Below are 17,473 nucleotides of genomic sequence, written 5' to 3' on the forward strand. Positions count from 1 at the left end.
CTTTCACTTTTGTGTTCATATTTGTATTTTTTGAGCTTCGACCGAAGAGCTGATGGAAAAGTTTTGATAAATTTACAGACCAGATATCTTATAAAAGCAAAAGTCAAAAATAAATCTACAGACTGCACATAATGCGCGCATCAGATTGTTTTTTATCTTTTTTCTGTTTTGTTTTTCTGGTCTGGGATTCGAATTTCAAATGTAAACATTCCATTGAAAACGTTCGAAACGATCGTTTTTGCGCGCACATCAATGTCAATCAAATTACTCGCCAAGATTTCCTTTGCGAACCGGAAAGCGGTTGGTAGATTATTAAGCAGACCTATACTACCTGTGGTTTTGTAGAGGTCTGCGATTCAGACTACCCTCCCCCCCAAAAAAAAAAAACAAAAAAACAATTATGTGTGTGTGTGTGTGTCTGTCCGAAAACTTTGGGGATTTGGCTGAAATTTGGCACACTTGTTCCTTGGGTGAATATCTGTGGGTGCTTTTTTCATTTTTTGAAAATTTTCATTTTTAAGGGCGTGGTCACGAGTTTTCGCCAAAACGAGGCTAGAACTTTGGGGCAGGCTGGAGACTTCAAGGGCGAATCCCTGTGGGTGGTTTTCATTATTTTAAAATTTCCATTTAAGGGGTGGTCATGAGTTTTTAGTTGAAATTGGTTACAATTTTACAATTGGGACGCTTGCTTCCCCTAGTAAAAAGCGTAAAAAGTAGGAAGATGCTCGAAGTGTTAAGAGCAAAACAAGGGACTTTTGTTGGTAGCTGTAACAAATCATTTCTTAAGTCAGTAAAAAGGGTAGACATTTATAAGGCATCGAAGCGCATGCTCAATTATCATCGATCTCTAAGGATAATGTCACAGGCTAGGATGAAAATATAAAAGCAGCCGAAAGATAGATGCAAAATGGATACTGGATACTGGATATGGTCAGGGCAAGTGCAAAAAATATGAAAATCATTTAAAATGACTTTAATATATTTCATTCCCATATTTCCAGTCTATTGAAATATCACAAACAAAACATTATACAAAACATGTTTAATAACTTTTGTTAGTAGGGTTAGTGACGACGGTTGGGGACTGGGTTCCAACAAGAGCGCAACTAGGTGTACAGCAATGGATTTGTGTCATTGAGTGAACTGGGTCAGGACATACAAATACATTTTGATTGGGTAGTTTCTTGCATGAGACAGTGTAAGAGCAATGTGGATTGAGTAAAATTTTACACTTGAGTGTTAAGAGATCAGGTTTTCCGGCTTGATAACATCTTCGGATGTGCTCCACATATTTGGGTTCATCTTTACATAATTGATATTCTTCCAATTCCACAGCACGTTTTGTTTTGCCTGATGCGTATTTCTCTGCGAGGAAAAGTTGAGTTATAAAAATTTAATAGTCAACTTTCTATACTGGAGCATCACGAACGGTTTTTTATATTTACAAGTGAAACACTTTTTTTATAAGAAGAAACTACCTTAAGGGAATTTATTTTGGCGGGAACTAATTTTGGCGAGCAGCGAAAATCTTAAAATTTTTTAATTTTGGCGGGAACTTATTTTGGCGAGTGAGAAAAATATTTAATTTTGGCGGGAACTAAATTTGGCGAATTTCGTCTAAATTCGCCAAATTCGCCAAAATTAGTTCCCTCCAAAATAAGTTCCCTCCAAAATAAGTTCCCTTAAGGTATAAAAAATGAGGCTTCCATGGCCAAAATATTAAGAACAAGTTAAGAACAACTAAGGGCTTTGCTTTAAGATTAGTTTTAAGTTAGCCATAAAAGTATATAGCTTTGGACACGCTGTTGTAAAATATGGAGACGATTCAGAGAGCCAACTAATTTTAAACCCCTCACTTATCCCATCTTCTCTATCGTCACCTACACGTTTTTATAAGAACATCAAACATTCTGCTCTCAACATTTTGAGTTTTAAGCATAGAAATGTTGTTAAAGTGCTCTTAATTTCACTTTTTTATGAGTATTTTTGTTGGATATTTCCTAAGAAATGGTTGTTACGAGTCCATAAAACCTTTAAATGTTCTCAACTTGTTCTTAATATGTGGCTTATTGAAGCCATTTATTCTTACATGGTTTGGAAGAAGTGTAAAACTTCCAAAACCATTTGAAGGATGAAGAAGATAAAGATGTTTGGCTTACTCAAGATCTTGTCTTTGACTCTTTTCTCCATGTCAGCAGTTGATGCAAAGATTTCAACTTCGATCAATTTGTGATTTTGACAGAATTGTCCGATAATAGTTGGAACTTTGGTTGAATCGTATTTCCCGATTTGCAACATTTTGTCGTTTTGGACCCAGTATCGGTTTTGAGGGAATTTGAAGTTAGCCTGGATTTTTAAAGTAAAAAAGGAATGTTTTGACGTAATGATATAAAGGTTACTGTTGGTTTAACACATTCTTTTATTATATTCCCACTTATTTGGGTGTGTGGTCCCTTTTGATATCTTTTAATGAAAAAAAACACACACACAAGCAGGCACACTGCTGGACACTAGGGTTTGAGAATGTCGGGTATGTGCGGACTTCACCCATACTTGGTGGAACAACCGTAAAATGGGGAGGCTGAAGGCTCAAACGGGATAAAATTGTCTCATTTTCTCAAAATTGGGGAGGCTGAAGTCACCCCAGTCTCCCCGCTTCCGCCGGGCCTTTGAGCTCCGAAAACCAACCCTTAGTGAGTCTAATTTTTTGCGAAGAAGGCGACATATAGTGCCCTTAGACTATTTTGACATTTTGTTGTTTTTAAAACCCTTATAGACTTGGGGAAGTGCACATCACTCCCTGGGCACACAACGTTAGATCGACCTTATTTAAAACGTTGAGTGCCAGCTACGTAAAATGAATTGCATAATTTTAATACTTCATACTAACCTTGGTCAAAGCTTTGAGAACATTATCTGGTGTTGGTTCATCTTGTTCCATGGCCCAAATGTAGCAAGTCTTCACAGCACTATCTCTCATCACGTTCAATCGCTGAAAGATGAAAATGTTTCAGAAACAAGAATTTTCTGTGAATAGACCTTATTGGAGTTTTTGATTTTTCTAAAAAGGGGATGCATTGTCGAATTGTTTTAGGAGTATTACTATAGAAATCTCTTAGGAATTCCTCCAGGGAATTCTATTGAAATATTCCCGAAACAATCCCACAATGCATCGTTTTTTTAATCAAAAACTCCGATAAGATCTATTGTAGAATGATTCACTCTACGGATGTATTTTGCAAGCTGACGGGCTTATTGTTTGAGATCGAATTAAAGAATCTTTCGAATTATTGAAGTTCGAATTAGGAAGTTGGTAAGTATCTCTGTCGAAAAAACTTGTGGTATCATATAAACCAATGACCAAAGTTTTTGAATCGACTTGTTTAGTATTTTCAAAAACTATTCGTGTACATTTAACAGACCGGAAAAGGCAAGGAATATTACTTTACTTTAAAACAATCCAAAAGTTCCCTAAACAATCAAATGAAAGCATTTCTGCTAAAAATCAAAATTCCCGAATATTTAAGAGACGAACCAAGCTGGCCGGCTAAAAAAGACTGCAATAACTTGGCACTTTTGATTGTCTAGGGAACTTTTGAATTGTTTTAATCAAATACGGTATAGCCTTACGTTCATAAAGTCTTTCAAGTATGTAGCAGCACCTCTGTTAGCGTGTTGTGGCACGTCATAAACAAGGATGTTGTTTTGTTTGTCGATTGTGATCATTTCTTGGAATGTTTGTCCTCCTTCTTTAAAATCCATAGAGTACATTTGTCCCTTTGAAAAAGAACGAGAAAAGTGTTAAAGAGGCTTTCTTTGAGATTATTAGTTATATGGTATAGCGTAATTTGTGGCGGTGGCAGCTGAAAAAGTGTTTTTCCCTTTCAAAAAACAACAAAATTCATTACTCAGTACGACTTTTTTAAATTCTAGCCTGATCCCTTGTTACAATGCATAGGAAACTCAGCAAAATACTTACAACACAGCCACTTTTTTTAAGACACGCTGTATTCAACTTTTTTCACAATCGTGAAAATTATAATTTTGAAACAAAATGAAAATTTTAGATTCTTTACCTGGATGGAAGCCAGTCCGAGAAGTAAAATGGCTAATGTGTACATTTTCGCTTTGGTGATGTCTTGACTCAGGTTGAGAGATAAATTGAAGTTTGAAGACAAGCTCCTGGTATTTGTAATGTATGATTATTCCAGCACAACATAATTTATAGTCTGTTAAATAAACCAAGTTAGCGAGTAAACTTTGGTAAAATAGGAAGCAAATGTGTCGTGTTTTCACCAGGTTGACAATCACACTATCAAAATGATATACGTATGAGACGCAACAGTAAACATTTTCAAATATCTGCAAATATAAGGTACCCAGTGTTTACTAGCAGATGGTCAAGTGGCTATTACTAAAATCTTTCGAAATATCTTAGCTTTCTTTTCTTTGAATTTTATACATTTAACTTCTAGTTTGAGTTAAGAAAACGAGTTAAATAAAATTCATTTTCAAAATTTCATGCCAATTGGATTGCAATTTTCACAAAATTATTAACTTCAAAACGGTTATATTTTGCAGTCCTTTTATCAAACACCCGAAATAAATTTTTTTTATCCCGATAAGTTAAGAAGTACTAGCAACTCCTACCTCTTAACTTGATTCCGAACAAGAAAGAACATCCGTGTCAGACAGATTTATGGTTCTGGGATTGGAGTATCTTCCTGTTAACTTTTTGCATACAATTTTAATATACTTTTCTGCAATGCTTTTCACAGAGAACTTCCTGACCCCGTCCGGGTAGCTTTAAAAAGATTAGATAATCAGGCAAGATCTCCTACATAGATTTGAAAACGTAAGAAACAAACCTTCTAAAATGCGATTGAGTTTTTTCGATTTCCCCTAATATCCGTGTTTCGTGCTTCATGGGGTATTGGGTCTTACCAGTTAGAGTCATATTAAAGGTTCTCTAAGAGACACTTGTACTCATTGACTAAACCTAGGATCCTTTTATGGGCACTGGTAGTGTTGGGGGCTTCCTCCATAGGGATTTGATTCCTTTCTAGCCTGTCTTTTAGGGTTGTAGCTTTGGCGGCCGCCAATTCATTATCAGAAAACTTCAAAGCCAGGAGTGAGAATGTCAAAGGTTTTCAAGGGAATGCAAATTTTAGTTTGAATATTTCGTTCGGTTTTTGCGAATTGTCATACTAATCTAAAGAAAATAATATTTCTATCAGGCAAGTAAATCACGAAAAAACAATTCTCGATAAGAATTTTTTTTTTGAATATTGATTCAGCTTTATTTCAACTACCTTCTATCCTCCTACGCTGTTGGTGGAGCGATCAACTTTTTTTTGAAACTCCCCCTTGCGAAAACACTTCAAAATCTTAAACAAATATATTTCGTAGTATGATTTTAGTGCGTTTTCACAACTGTACCAATACACGCTTCATCTTTTCGCAAGAACGGGAGCAACACGTTATTTAGTTTAATACCCTGAATTTATTTTTTTTTAATGAAAAGCTACTTTAATCGAAGAAATTTTAGCGAGACTAATTTTAGCGTTTTAGCGAGTTTTCCCTATTTTCGCTAAAATAAATCTCGCTAAAACACGCCGAATCGCCAGATCGCTAAAATTTATCCACGCGAAATTTCTGGTTATATTGCCTTGACACATTTTTATCAATAGGAAGGGTTTCAGTGCAAAGAAATGCTAGAAAACGAAAGCAATCAATAATGTAATACGAGTATTTGCTAAAATTTATCCACGCGAAATTTTTTGAAATTGTGATTCGCTAAAATAAATCCAAAAAAAAATCAAGATTTTCCTGACTCGCTAATATACGCTAAAATTAGTCTCGCTAAAATTTCTACGATTAAAGTATCCAGATTGAGCTGAAAGGAAAAACATTTAAAACCTCACTTGTTATGACCAAGGAATTTATCCATTCAGTTTTAAAACCCAAACCCAAACAAGAAAAAGTGAACCCTTAAAATGTGCACTGTATTTGTAACGACGAATTTGATCTAATGCTTTCTTTGCTTTCAGGCGGCACATTTTTGGAATCCTCGCTTTCTATCCGTCGTTTGTGTAAAATCCACTTCGGATGGGAAATAGGCGGCTTTATTTCCCATCCCCTTCCAAGAGATTCATCTCTAGCCCTTCGCAATTACAATGGATTTATCATCTCCATATAAGGGATTAGAGTCTTACAATAAAATTAAAACAGTCAATTTTTTCTCCTTCAGCTTGAGTCAAAAATGATTGGCTTACGTTATCAGTGGATGACCAGAATTCATGGCTTTTATATTCATCTTATGCATTATTAATCATTGGAAAAAATGAGTTTACCACGTAAATTTTAGTCAATTTTTAATCTTTTTTTGTTTTCTTGTTTTCTTGTTTTCGTTCACGTCGTTCTTTTCAAGTAAGTTGCTAAAAATCCTAAATTCTTAAAAAGTAGTATGAAATTTAATTAAACTAATTTTGTCGAGAAATAATTGTAGATTTTTTTTACTTTTGGAAGCGAAAGCCTCTGCCTGAGCTGACTAAACGTCTTTAGAGTGTTGAATCTCCCAATACATTTATACATTTTCATGCTCAAAAACAAATAAGTATTTTTTAGAAAATAAATTTGATTTTATTGATTAATAGACTAAAATATGAATTAGATAATTGTATTCAAATTACTACTAACACTAAAAATTAAAAATACATCCGCGATAAAGATTTTCCACCAAAAGAACACAAAATTCAGTTTCAATTTCATTAATTAAAATGCCCAGGATTAAAATTCCCATCTTTCGCTTGTCTACGCTTGCTAAACTTTCTAAATTAGTTTTCCTGGTAGAATCCGAGTTATTTTATCAAAACTTTAGGAATTCTGATTAAAAAACACAAAATTCTGTAAGATTTTTTGTTACGACGCATTGGTACACATTATCGGTCAACTGGAAAAATAACGCTAAATGCCCAAGACGCATTTGTCACAGATAAAGCGATCTGTCATCACTCGGCAACTCTAATAATAAGATCCAGCCCCTTGTCGCATCAAAGTTGAAATTTAGTTGTCGATGCTGATCGTAGGAATTCAATCGAAATGTCGACAGCAAGCTTACCAGCTTTGGTACTACCAACAAATCACTTTGAAATGATAATTTACAAAGCGATCAACCAATCAAAATCATCAAATATGCGTTTCGCTGTCTTTCTCAGGATCGGTTAAATGGTCGGCAGGATTATAATTACGATCGTAACAATAACGTATCAGGATAAGGACGACAATAAGAACGACGATTGCGACGACGATGCCGACTATAATGCCGGTGTCGGTAGATGAAAGTCCTGAACCCAAAGAAATAGATTTATCGTGTGATGATTGAGCTGGAAATAAAGATGCGAAGACAGGAAAAGATACCTTAGGGTAAAAATGTTCTTGCACCCGTATTACGTTTTAAAAAAGGCGTTTTTAGATATTTTTAGACGTTTTGAGATTTACATGTTTTTTTATAAGCAACTGACTGTCCCTATATCAGGCTCGCATAATGCTTAGCACTCTATTGTTCTTTAGTAATAGAGCCATTGTTTAGGTACCACAAAAACTGAGCCTGCATATAAATGTTATTCTAAGGCGAGACCAATTTAATTTGTTGTTCTACGGACAGATCGTTAGAAAAATATGGGTCGGTCGGTCGGCAAAATAAAAATAAATTTTTCATTTATCAGGGTTGGTAAGGTAACGACAAAATCTTCTAAAAAGTATCTGGATCTCTTCGATGAAGACCATAATAAAATTTTAGTGTATGGAATGCTTTTTATGATTTTCAATTTCTTGAATTAATTTTCAGCTTTATTCAAGCTTAATTCTTACAAATAACTAGTGTGTAAAATATATTGTAGTAGAAATTCGATATTATTATTTTTTTCATTTTAGCAAAAATAGGGTCGGTCGGGCCCGTAGAACAACAAATTAAATTGGTCTCGCCTAATAAAAGAAAAAAAATGTACTGGAATATTTTTAATGTAACCTGTAATAAAACAACCCAGAAGATATTTTTTACTAAAATCCGCCAAATTTAATCCCGCCAAAATTAATATACTTAAGGTAGCTCACCTGTGACTTCAACTCGAAAACTTTGCAATATCTTGACTTCGCCGATTCCGAATTGTGCTGTCGCTGTATATGTTTCTTCGTCACTGTCTTGTGCATCTACGATCGTTAATTTCAAATCGCTGTCCACCATTTGTATAAACAGCCGGGTGCCGAACCTTGCTTCTGTTAGCTTCTTTGAATATGCTATTTCACCTGTATTTTGAAAATAATTAACAAGTTCTTTAAAACATTTGAACTATTCAGCCAGCTTGTAACCTCTGAATAAGGCTAAACCTCTGGGTTGGAAGGGGAACGTGTCGCTTAATGTCAGGGTCTCTTTTTTGCTATTTGCTGTGAAGATATCTGACAGGGTCCCAAATTTATCAACTTTTAAGTTGTGTATCTGACAGCGTCGACCTTTGGTTATTTTGGACTGTTTTCAGGGTAGAAAGCAATTTTTTACAATTGTTCGCCTTTTGCAACATTGTTGCGACTTTTCAGGATGAAAACGAGAAAAATATTCGTTCTGACTGGATCCGAAATCTACCAAACATTCATATTTGACAATGTCTATTTTATAAACTTCAGCTGCACGTCCCGCCGACCATACAAGTCAGTACTCCTAGCCTCATCCAATGTGTTTGACATTTTTAAAAAACTTGGCAGAGACATCGTGGAATGAATTGGACAATATTTTAGAGAGCTTGATCTACGGAAATTGGGGTAAAGACTTTACGGAGTACTTTGTACGGCAGAAAGAAGTTTGTATTTATAAGTCTGTTTAGACTATTATGACTTTAGACTAGTTTACCCTTTACTATAATGTCTAAGTCAGTTAGATCACTATCTAAGATGGATAAATTCTTGGTTGATTTTTGCTGTACCAACAGGTACCAAGGTTTCTTCTATGACGCATCAAAATGTTTGGATTTGAAAATTTCGGCTTAAGAATTTCTCACTGTACCCATCCAGTGCCTTTTGTGTTGCATGAAATGATTGTTGCTTCACGTAGATGACCTTTTGGCTCAAAAAAAATTCTTGTTTTTTCTTGTTTTCCCAACAGAACCTGGTCTTACTTACTTCATTCCAGTGTTAATGATAAGAAAACCATTTTGGGCCTTATTCTTGCTAGTTTAAGGGCTCTGACCATAGTGAATTTTTAATATTTGCCACATACAAAATATGAATTTCTACTTGATGTAGCACACAAAACTGTGGCATATTATACACTTTCTATTTTCACTATTCCCAGGTGAGAAGTTGCCTGGGAATCGTTTCTCAATTTGTTTTGAAAAATGATTCAATTTTACTTTTTGTTTGAGTTGTAGATGTAGGATAGATGTATGGATGTAATTTTTAGAGGGTATGTATAAATGTTGACGATTGATTTTAACTGTTTTTATATCTATTTATTTTACTTTTAGACCTGATGATGGATAATAATCCGAAATATTATATTGTCAAAATAAAATAACAAAATTGTTGGCACCAATCTTATGATATACGTTTTCTGCTAGGCCAATTATCCTTGAGTCTGAAAATTTAAGAATCGCAATGAAAAAATTTGATGAAGAAGAAAATAAAGATTTTTGAGAAGAAGAGTATTTCAACCTAGAAGAGCTTATTTTCGGCGAAGAAAAAATATTTTGAAAAGTTTTTCGCGGTAGATGGTGTATCTTTTACCGAACTAAAAACGGATTTTCGGAAAATTTTTCTAAAAGCTTATTTGTCTCACAATTTTGAAAATAGTGCTTTTTGACCAATTTTTCATCCCAATTTCTCATAAAAAAACATCCATAACTTTTGATGTATTAATTTAGAAATTTTTTCCGAAAAGATTCAAACAGTTCAATTCTTTGCAGACAGTTTGAAAAGACTTCGAAAGAAAAAGATTAATTACCCATTAAAACTTAGCACTTAGGGGGGTGGAGGATTTAACATTTGGTAATTTGCCCCCCCCCCCGGACATTGTGACTTTTGGCCCCCCGGACATTGTGACTTTTGGCCCCCCGGACAAGCATTAGTTGACCCCATGGATAATTAAAATTACCCTCAAACAGAGCAAAATTACACTCAAACAGAGCAAGTTTACCCTTGGACAAGGTAGATTTTGTAGAGCTTTCACTACCCCCTGGACACTATATCATCCACCCCCATGTAAGGGCATTTTCTGCAAGAGCCCATTCTGAACCGGGAACAAGATTAAAACCAACTTAAATATCACCTTTTGATATGTGTGCTAGTACGGGTGCATCTCGTTGGCTTCCGAGATAAATGAAGAGGTTGTTTGCGGTTGGTGGTATGTTCCACGTCATCTGTATATCTTCTCCATGACCAATTTCTATGTCCACAACAGCATTGGTGAACTCTGGTGAATGAACAAAGTTGACAATTATTTAATAAATGAACTTTTGTAAGACAGTTTATCTAGTCAGTTGTATCTGATGTCTGGACAGTATTGATGAACTCTGCGAATGAAAAATGGCATAAATGAATTTTTGTAAACCAGCTATCTAGCCAGCTGTATCGTGTCTGGACAGGCTGAAGTGTCTTTATAAAGTAGCGCAAAAAATGAAATTAAAGATATACAGAATTTCCAAAAAAAGTTTTCCATTTCCATATCTCCAGCTTAATTGATAGTAGGTTACTAAAGTCTATTCACGATAAGTGTGCACTCTTTTTTCATTTACCTATAACTTTTGAAGGAATTCTTCAATCTTTATAAATTTGGTATCATTGGAAAGATATTAGTGAGTGGAACGATTTGAAATAGAAAAAAATTTAAGAAGATTATAAAATTGAAGATGAAAATGAAGAAGAAAACAATGAAGATCTTGTAGAAAAGTGCTATAACTATCATTTTCACTGAAGTGAATCCTTAATCATCGAACGTCATCACTGTGAAAAAATTTCTCAAAAATAATCATTCATTCAAAAGATATCAAACAAAGTTATAAGCTGATTGACGTCTAAAAACGCTGTTTTCTGCAGTTTTTTGCTGTTTTTTGGGGTCAATCACTTATTAACTTTGTATCATAACTTTATATTGAATAAATATTTTAATGAAATTTCTTCACAGTGGTGATCTCCTAAGATCAAAGAATCTCTCCAGTGAAAATGAAAGTTATAGCACTTTTCTACAAGATCTTCATTTTTTTCTTCTTCATTTTCATCTTCATTTTTAGAATTTTTTAAAGATTTTTTTTATTTCAAATTGTTCCACTCACTAATATCTTTCCGATGATACCAAATTTATAAAGATTGAAGAATTCCTTCAAAAGTTATAGGTAGAGGAAAAAAGAGTGCACACTTATCGTGAATAGACTTTAGGTTTGTGATCAGTGGTTTTGAAAAGGGTATTCCCGCAATTTTATGTGACTATATTCTCCTTCCTTCTTGAAATACACAAACTGACTTTATTCGTTTTAAGAAATTTCTTTCAAAAACAATCAGAAGAATTTTCCTTCAAAAATACATTAAATGATTTTCCTTCTAAAATACTTTAAATTAATTTCCTTCATAAATACACAAAATGATTTTCCTTCTAAAATACATTGAATGAATTTCCTTCAAAAATACACAAAAATATTTTCTTTCAAAAAAAAATCTTTATTTAAAGGACACGACACTCGCCAAAATTAATTCTCACTAAAATTCCAAGAGGGTTGCTTTGACTACTTACTGAGAACGACCGAGATTGCGTAACAAAGGAGTCGTTTTGCGTTCATCTTTGTTTGAAACATATTCATCTTCATGGTATCAAATATTTCGTTTGGCCTGGAATTTAAAACAAATACATTTAAAGGTTTTGTTTTTATACAGGTGTTCCCGTTTCAAATCAGACACATATTTCATATCGGGACAGTGTCTTCCTATTGTTATGTTATGCTGATATAAGCAAAAAAACGTTTTTCTTTTCCGCTTTCTGACCAATCTACGCAAACTATCCGTGTCAATCCAATACGAAAAAGCTTGTAAATTAAAATTGATGTGTAAGCAAACTATATCACTCTTATTTAAAAACAAAACTTTAAACATTTCACCACCCTGTGTCTATAACATCTTTCTTTTATACACCCCTGTCTCACAGCCCAAGTGGAACTTTTTCCCACATTGGGGATATAAAAATTCTATTTAAATCCCAATAGGGGTAGAAATACTATTGTCTCAAGTATAAGAAATCCAGTGGAGATTTTTTAGATTGAATTTCGAATGAGGATGAAATCAAAGTATCAATTTCCCAGTGCCAGTGGGGCTGGGATTGTAGGGTATTTTTCACAACGAAATCTTGGACAAATTTTCCAGTAGGTAGGCCATCCCAACCAATTTGTGACATAGAGGTGTTTTCATGACCACGCTAAGGCCAAATGTCATGTAAACCAATGACTTTTATACATTCTGGACACAGTTTGTCGATCCCGGCCAAGAAAAATGGACGGAGATTTTTTATAGGGGTATCCCATTGGTAGCACTGCTCAATGGTGGTGCAAAAATATTCAAACTAAAATACAAATTGACCAACATCAAGTAGCTACCATTAGGGTACCGGGATAACACTTTTCTAAAAACTATGATGAAAGATGGCAGATATAGTTTGCCCCAGGATTTAAGGTCAGTAATTTATACCTATACTACAATACAAGATGTAAACCTACAATTTTGTGATGATGTTTTAGCGAAATTAAAAAATCCAAATTTACATTCACTCATTACCCAAAAAAAAAATCGTATATTGACAGCGATGCCAAGTTCCGCTATCAATATCTATGTACCCCAAAACTGTACTTTCAAATTTTCAAAATCCCTAACAGAACAGAAAACAGGGGAACTGAATTTTTTCAATTTGTGGTTGAAAAAAAATCACTTTTTTCCTTCACTCCTTGTGAAGTAAATCATCAGTAATCAATGCTCTTTTCTCGTACCCCACCTATCACAAACTGGTTATCGAAACACAAAAAAAATTAAAAGATTTTTTCATTTGTTTTACAATACAAATCATGAAATTAGACAATATCCCAAAAAAAATACAATGTAAAAAAAAAACTTATTTTTTGAAAAAGAAATAGATTTTTTTATCACAGCATCAATACTTTTTTGTAGTTTTGTTTTATCAATTACTGTAATATTTATTATTGTTTGAAAATAAGATGATCAGTGTTAAATGAAAATAAAGGATGAAAAAGAAATAAGGGGTCCTAATTTGCCTTTTCTTATTTACCCCTGTAACCTTACCTTATAAGAAAATTCAAACTTTACTTTCGTATAAGAAATAGTTTGATGCAAAGGAACCACAGTCCTACAAAGGACATCTTGCTAAATTTAGGGATATTTTTGCCTTATTTGTAAATAAAGATTTAGCCGGATTTAGTCTCATATTTCTTTTGTGTTTTACCTTAGAAACTTTTATCTCAAAGGTTTTTTTTCATATGCCTTCTCAATCTCAAGGATCGTATCCTGGCAAAGGAAAATATATTGATGTAATCAAAAAGAATTTGTTTAGATATATTCCCTCTACATATTTTCTCGAAAACTGCTGATTTTAGAGTGTAAAAATGCTGGACAGCCTCGAAATTAGCAATCAGAGGTGCCTTTTGGCAGCTCTTCTCTTTCGACACCCCTCCCTCAAAGAAGACGGTATTACCCCCTGCAACAAAACAAACCACTTTTCATTCCACCGTTAGTAGACAAATCTTCAAAATTTAGAGGAACTATTCAATACCTAAATCGGGTTCAAAATTACAGCTGTATAAAGTTGATACAAAACGCGAACCTTTGGGATAAAAATAATCACTGCTGTAGCCAAGTTTTTTTATTCATTTCATTTTAGCGTTTCTTATACAAAAGCATTCGTGCTTGTAGCTTGAAGATTCGGAATATAATACAAAATTCAACTATGAATAAAGATTTAAAGGGCTTCAAGATAAAGACGAAGAAAGCAAAACCGATTAGTCTAATCGAAATCTCAGTCAAATTATCACCTTTTCAAAAAAATTATGTAAGCACATACCTTATTTCAATTTCTTATATAAAACTTCGACTTTATAACTTCACGTTTTTTGTAAGAAAGTCTACAATTTTACAAGTCTAAAAATGTTCTCAAACTTAATTTCACCATAGTAGTCATAGTGAGTATTTTTGTGCAATTTCCTAACAAATTAAAATTGAGTGCTTTAGAATCCATAGGCTTAAAATGTTCTTACATTGTTCTTAATATTTTGGCCATTGAAGCTTTATGTCCTTATATAGTTAGCTCTTATAAAGAAAATGTAAATCAATCATGCTTGATTCAGTTCCTTTGGCACGACTTTGTTACCAGTCATGAATACTAAGATTGATTTAGAAAGTAAACTATACTTCACTTACATTCGGTGCATCCTCAAGAATGCTATCCATCGTTCTTTGTCTTGGCTCCTGTCACTCCATCCGTGTCGTGAAAGGAGGCCCTAAGGGTTTTTTGAGTAAATTATGGCTTGTAAGTCTTGTTATGTGTTAAAAAATACAGACATTTAAACTAAAATAGTTAAAACACGTAAACAATGCTAAAACCGAAGGTTGTGGTGTGGAGGGGAGGGGTACTACCCTTGCCGACCAACGGGGATGCTCCGCTGAGGTTCGAAAAATGGACCCTACGTGGGACTCGTTTTTTCAAAAATTTTGCCGAAATTTGCGAAAAAAGTGACCCTGAATGGGACTGAAATTCCAAAATGTTCTCAAATTTTCTACTTTTTCCCCAAATTTTCCACAAAAAAAACCCTACGAGGCACTGATTAATTCCATTTTGGTGTTTTTGCGACCCTACGCGGGACTCGTGGAGGTTGAATAAGAAACCCTGACCAGCGGCGCATTCCCGTAACTCATTTTGCCCTAGTACCCCTCCCCCCGGGAACTGGGCTTTAACGTGGTGATTTTAGTCTTTTTCCATTGCCAGAGATAATGAAATTTCGGGATTTCTTGTAAGAAAAGTATTAAAAGTGAGAATATTTTTGGCAAATAGGATTCGGTTTTTTCAAAAATCCTCTTTAGCCTCTTTAGAGTTTTTCACAAGTCTTAATTAATCGATTGAATTGAAGGAGTTTTTTTTTCTCAGATTTTCACTGATTGATTTTTCATATGCATAATATGCATATTCTGATTGATAAGGGGTAAAGAGAACTAAATTTACCGAAATAAGAAAAGAAAAGATCTAAAATAGTGCATAATCGATGAACGTCTATCCCTCTATACTTTTACGATAACAGTCGTCAAAGTTGATACGGGATATAAGATTTTCTTTTTGAAGAATTGAAATTTCATCCTATTTTTTTTATAGAATTAAAAATTTTGGCCAATTTTCAAATTATTTCCACACAATTAGTATATCCTATAAAATATTGAATTGTTTATAGCTTTTTTGGAACGAGGAAGTAAAAATATCGATCAGATAATTGACCCGTTTTGGGAACTATTAAATTTTTCACATACTTTTCTATATCGAGTGGTCCAAAAAAAGTGTCCATAAAATTCAAATTTTGCCATTCAAATTTAATTTAAGTTGGCAATATCTTTCTTACAATTTTCGGACAAGAGCTAAGATTGACATATATTAGACTTGAGTGTCTTGGCTTCACATTGGTATAAAAATCTTTTGGAGGCCCGTAGTGGATCGGTGGTTTCATTAAGGTTAAAGGTTGAAAATGTCTGGTGTCAACATTTAATTTTTCATATACAGTATATAGCTCCCAAAACGGAGACGGCACCCAAAACGTAGGTCGTCATTAAAATGATTCTGACCTGTAGATTTATCAAAATTAGACGATTTTTGTTTATTTTGAAAGGATGATGGTCACACTTTAAAATGAACATGTTTTTTATGATTTAAGATAGATTCCAAATAACATAATTTACGTCTGAAGGAAATATTTCAACACCAAAATTAGATAAAAATTGCATATAACTCACTCCAGCTCCTTGGATAGTGAAAATAAGTTATGAAAATGGGGTATAGGAAACTTTCTACACCTAATGCCGTTCAGAAAATGCAGATAAATCTGTGACTTTAGAGGATGGGTAAAAGATATAGCATCTTAAAGGTCAACCAGTATTTTGGGCCCCTAAAATCAGCATTGATAAAACCGAAAATTCTAAATATGGGAAATAGCAAATTACATTCCTATCAGCTTGAGTTAATAGTTTATAAAAAAAAATTAACATTATATGTAAAAAATTTTCAAAAGAGATTCAGAAACTTGATTAAGACGTTGTTAAATCAAAATTGTCATTTAAATTTTTTTTAAATTTTCAGTTTGGACTTTGCTAGGCTGCTCGCATCCACTAACGAATCCGTGCTTCTTTTAGAAGAACCTGCGGTTTTGTAGAGGTCTGCGATTCAAACTAGGACTTTGCATCATCGATGATCTTGAAATACTTTATAAAAATCATAAATTTTACATCCATCGGGTCGTAAATTTAAGGGAAAACACAAATATATTCATGGTTTCTCCCCCTATTACCATTACCACTAGCAGATTGTATCAATATACACGTTTACTACTGACGAATTCCCGGAAAACTCAGAGTGTAATTGAAATGATGAATGAGTTTCTTTGAAAAGAAATCTTCTACATGATTCCTGAATCTACAGTGCCGTAGGAAGCATTTTCATATTGGGGGGGGGGCTGAAGTTTAGTGACACCGCGAGGGCCAACCATGGTTTGGCCCGAGGGGGGAAATTTTGAAAATTGAACTCTAGATTGCTTAAAAATACACTCAAAACAGGCACATAAAAGACAATTATGACAAATTAACAAAGAAAAACTTTGCATTTTGCAAAATAACCATTTTTGAAAAAATTATTGGGGGGGGGGCATAGCCCCCCCTTGCCCCCCAGTTGCTACGGCACTGATCTATAACAGTAATTACTAAACTATCAATTCTGGGAATGTTACTTCAATCATGGAGGTATAAAGAAAAACAGGAGTTGAATGTGTCGGTAATTGGTCGGTAAAGTCTTTTGATTTCTTTTATAAAATGTATCAAAAGAAATTCTAAGCTCACCCGATGAAATAAGACTTTTTAGTAGAACTCAAGTTTGCTCCGAACATTCTAATCATCAGTATTGAAGATTCAAGCATTTTGATATACGAAAATTAAATAAAACATCGTCCACGAAACAAGTTAATGTTTCATTTCGTTATCCGTTCAATTTTGTTTTGAAAAGATATTTTTTCAAGCCAGAAAATGAAAAGTTCTTTATAAGCACACACAATTTCAGACTCAATTTGTAGGCATAAAGTCGCTGGAGACTTTTGGAGGAAAGTATCAAGCAATAGCAGTTCACCTTAAAGAAAACATTGATCGAAAAATCGTATTATTTGACGAGGGATTGCCAAGTTTACAGGCC

At 34.0% G+C, this 17,473-nt stretch overlaps 3 protein-coding genes across 4 annotated transcripts in view; 1 reads left to right on the top strand and 2 right to left on the bottom strand.

Moving 5' to 3' along the window:
- The window catches only part of LOC136820835 (omega-amidase NIT2-like), a 63,226-nt gene extending 56,486 nt beyond the window's left edge, over positions 1 to 6,740 (top strand). Inside the window, exon 11 of the mRNA XM_067077070.1 lies at positions 6,251 to 6,740. The gene's annotated coding sequence lies outside the window, so the exon portion shown is untranslated. The remainder of the gene's footprint in view (positions 1 to 6,250) is intronic.
- Positions 962 to 4,186, bottom strand: LOC136820837 (uncharacterized). Its single transcript, XM_067077073.1, has 5 exons — positions 4,077 to 4,186; positions 3,631 to 3,777; positions 2,891 to 2,992; positions 2,160 to 2,346; positions 962 to 1,365 (listed from the first exon to the last, which is right to left on the bottom strand). The coding sequence occupies exons 1-5, from the start codon at positions 4,119 to 4,121 to the stop codon at positions 1,043 to 1,045; spliced, it is 804 nt and encodes a 267-aa protein (XP_066933174.1). The 5' UTR covers positions 4,122 to 4,186; the 3' UTR covers positions 962 to 1,042.
- Positions 6,741 to 7,103: 363 nt separating the features above from the next.
- Positions 7,104 to 11,867, bottom strand: LOC136820836 (uncharacterized). Of its 2 annotated transcripts, none has more exons than XM_067077072.1 (4): positions 11,777 to 11,867; positions 10,319 to 10,462; positions 8,116 to 8,307; positions 7,104 to 7,346 (listed from the first exon to the last, which is right to left on the bottom strand). In XM_067077072.1, exons 1-4 carry the CDS (start codon positions 11,847 to 11,849, stop codon positions 7,189 to 7,191), a joined length of 567 nt encoding a protein of 188 aa, XP_066933173.1. In that variant the 5' UTR covers positions 11,850 to 11,867; the 3' UTR covers positions 7,104 to 7,188. The 2 variants fall into 2 exon arrangements, with proteins under 2 accessions (XP_066933173.1, XP_066933172.1); XM_067077071.1 differs by having other exon boundaries at positions 7,104 to 7,385.
- Positions 11,868 to 17,473: the final 5,606 nt, after the last annotated feature.

The sequence above is a fragment of the Clytia hemisphaerica genome, unplaced genomic scaffold, assembly GCF_902728285.1.
Source record: "Clytia hemisphaerica strain Z4C2 unplaced genomic scaffold, Clytia hemisphaerica genome assembly, whole genome shotgun sequence".
Classification (NCBI taxonomy): Eukaryota; Metazoa; Cnidaria; class Hydrozoa; order Leptothecata; family Clytiidae; genus Clytia; species Clytia hemisphaerica.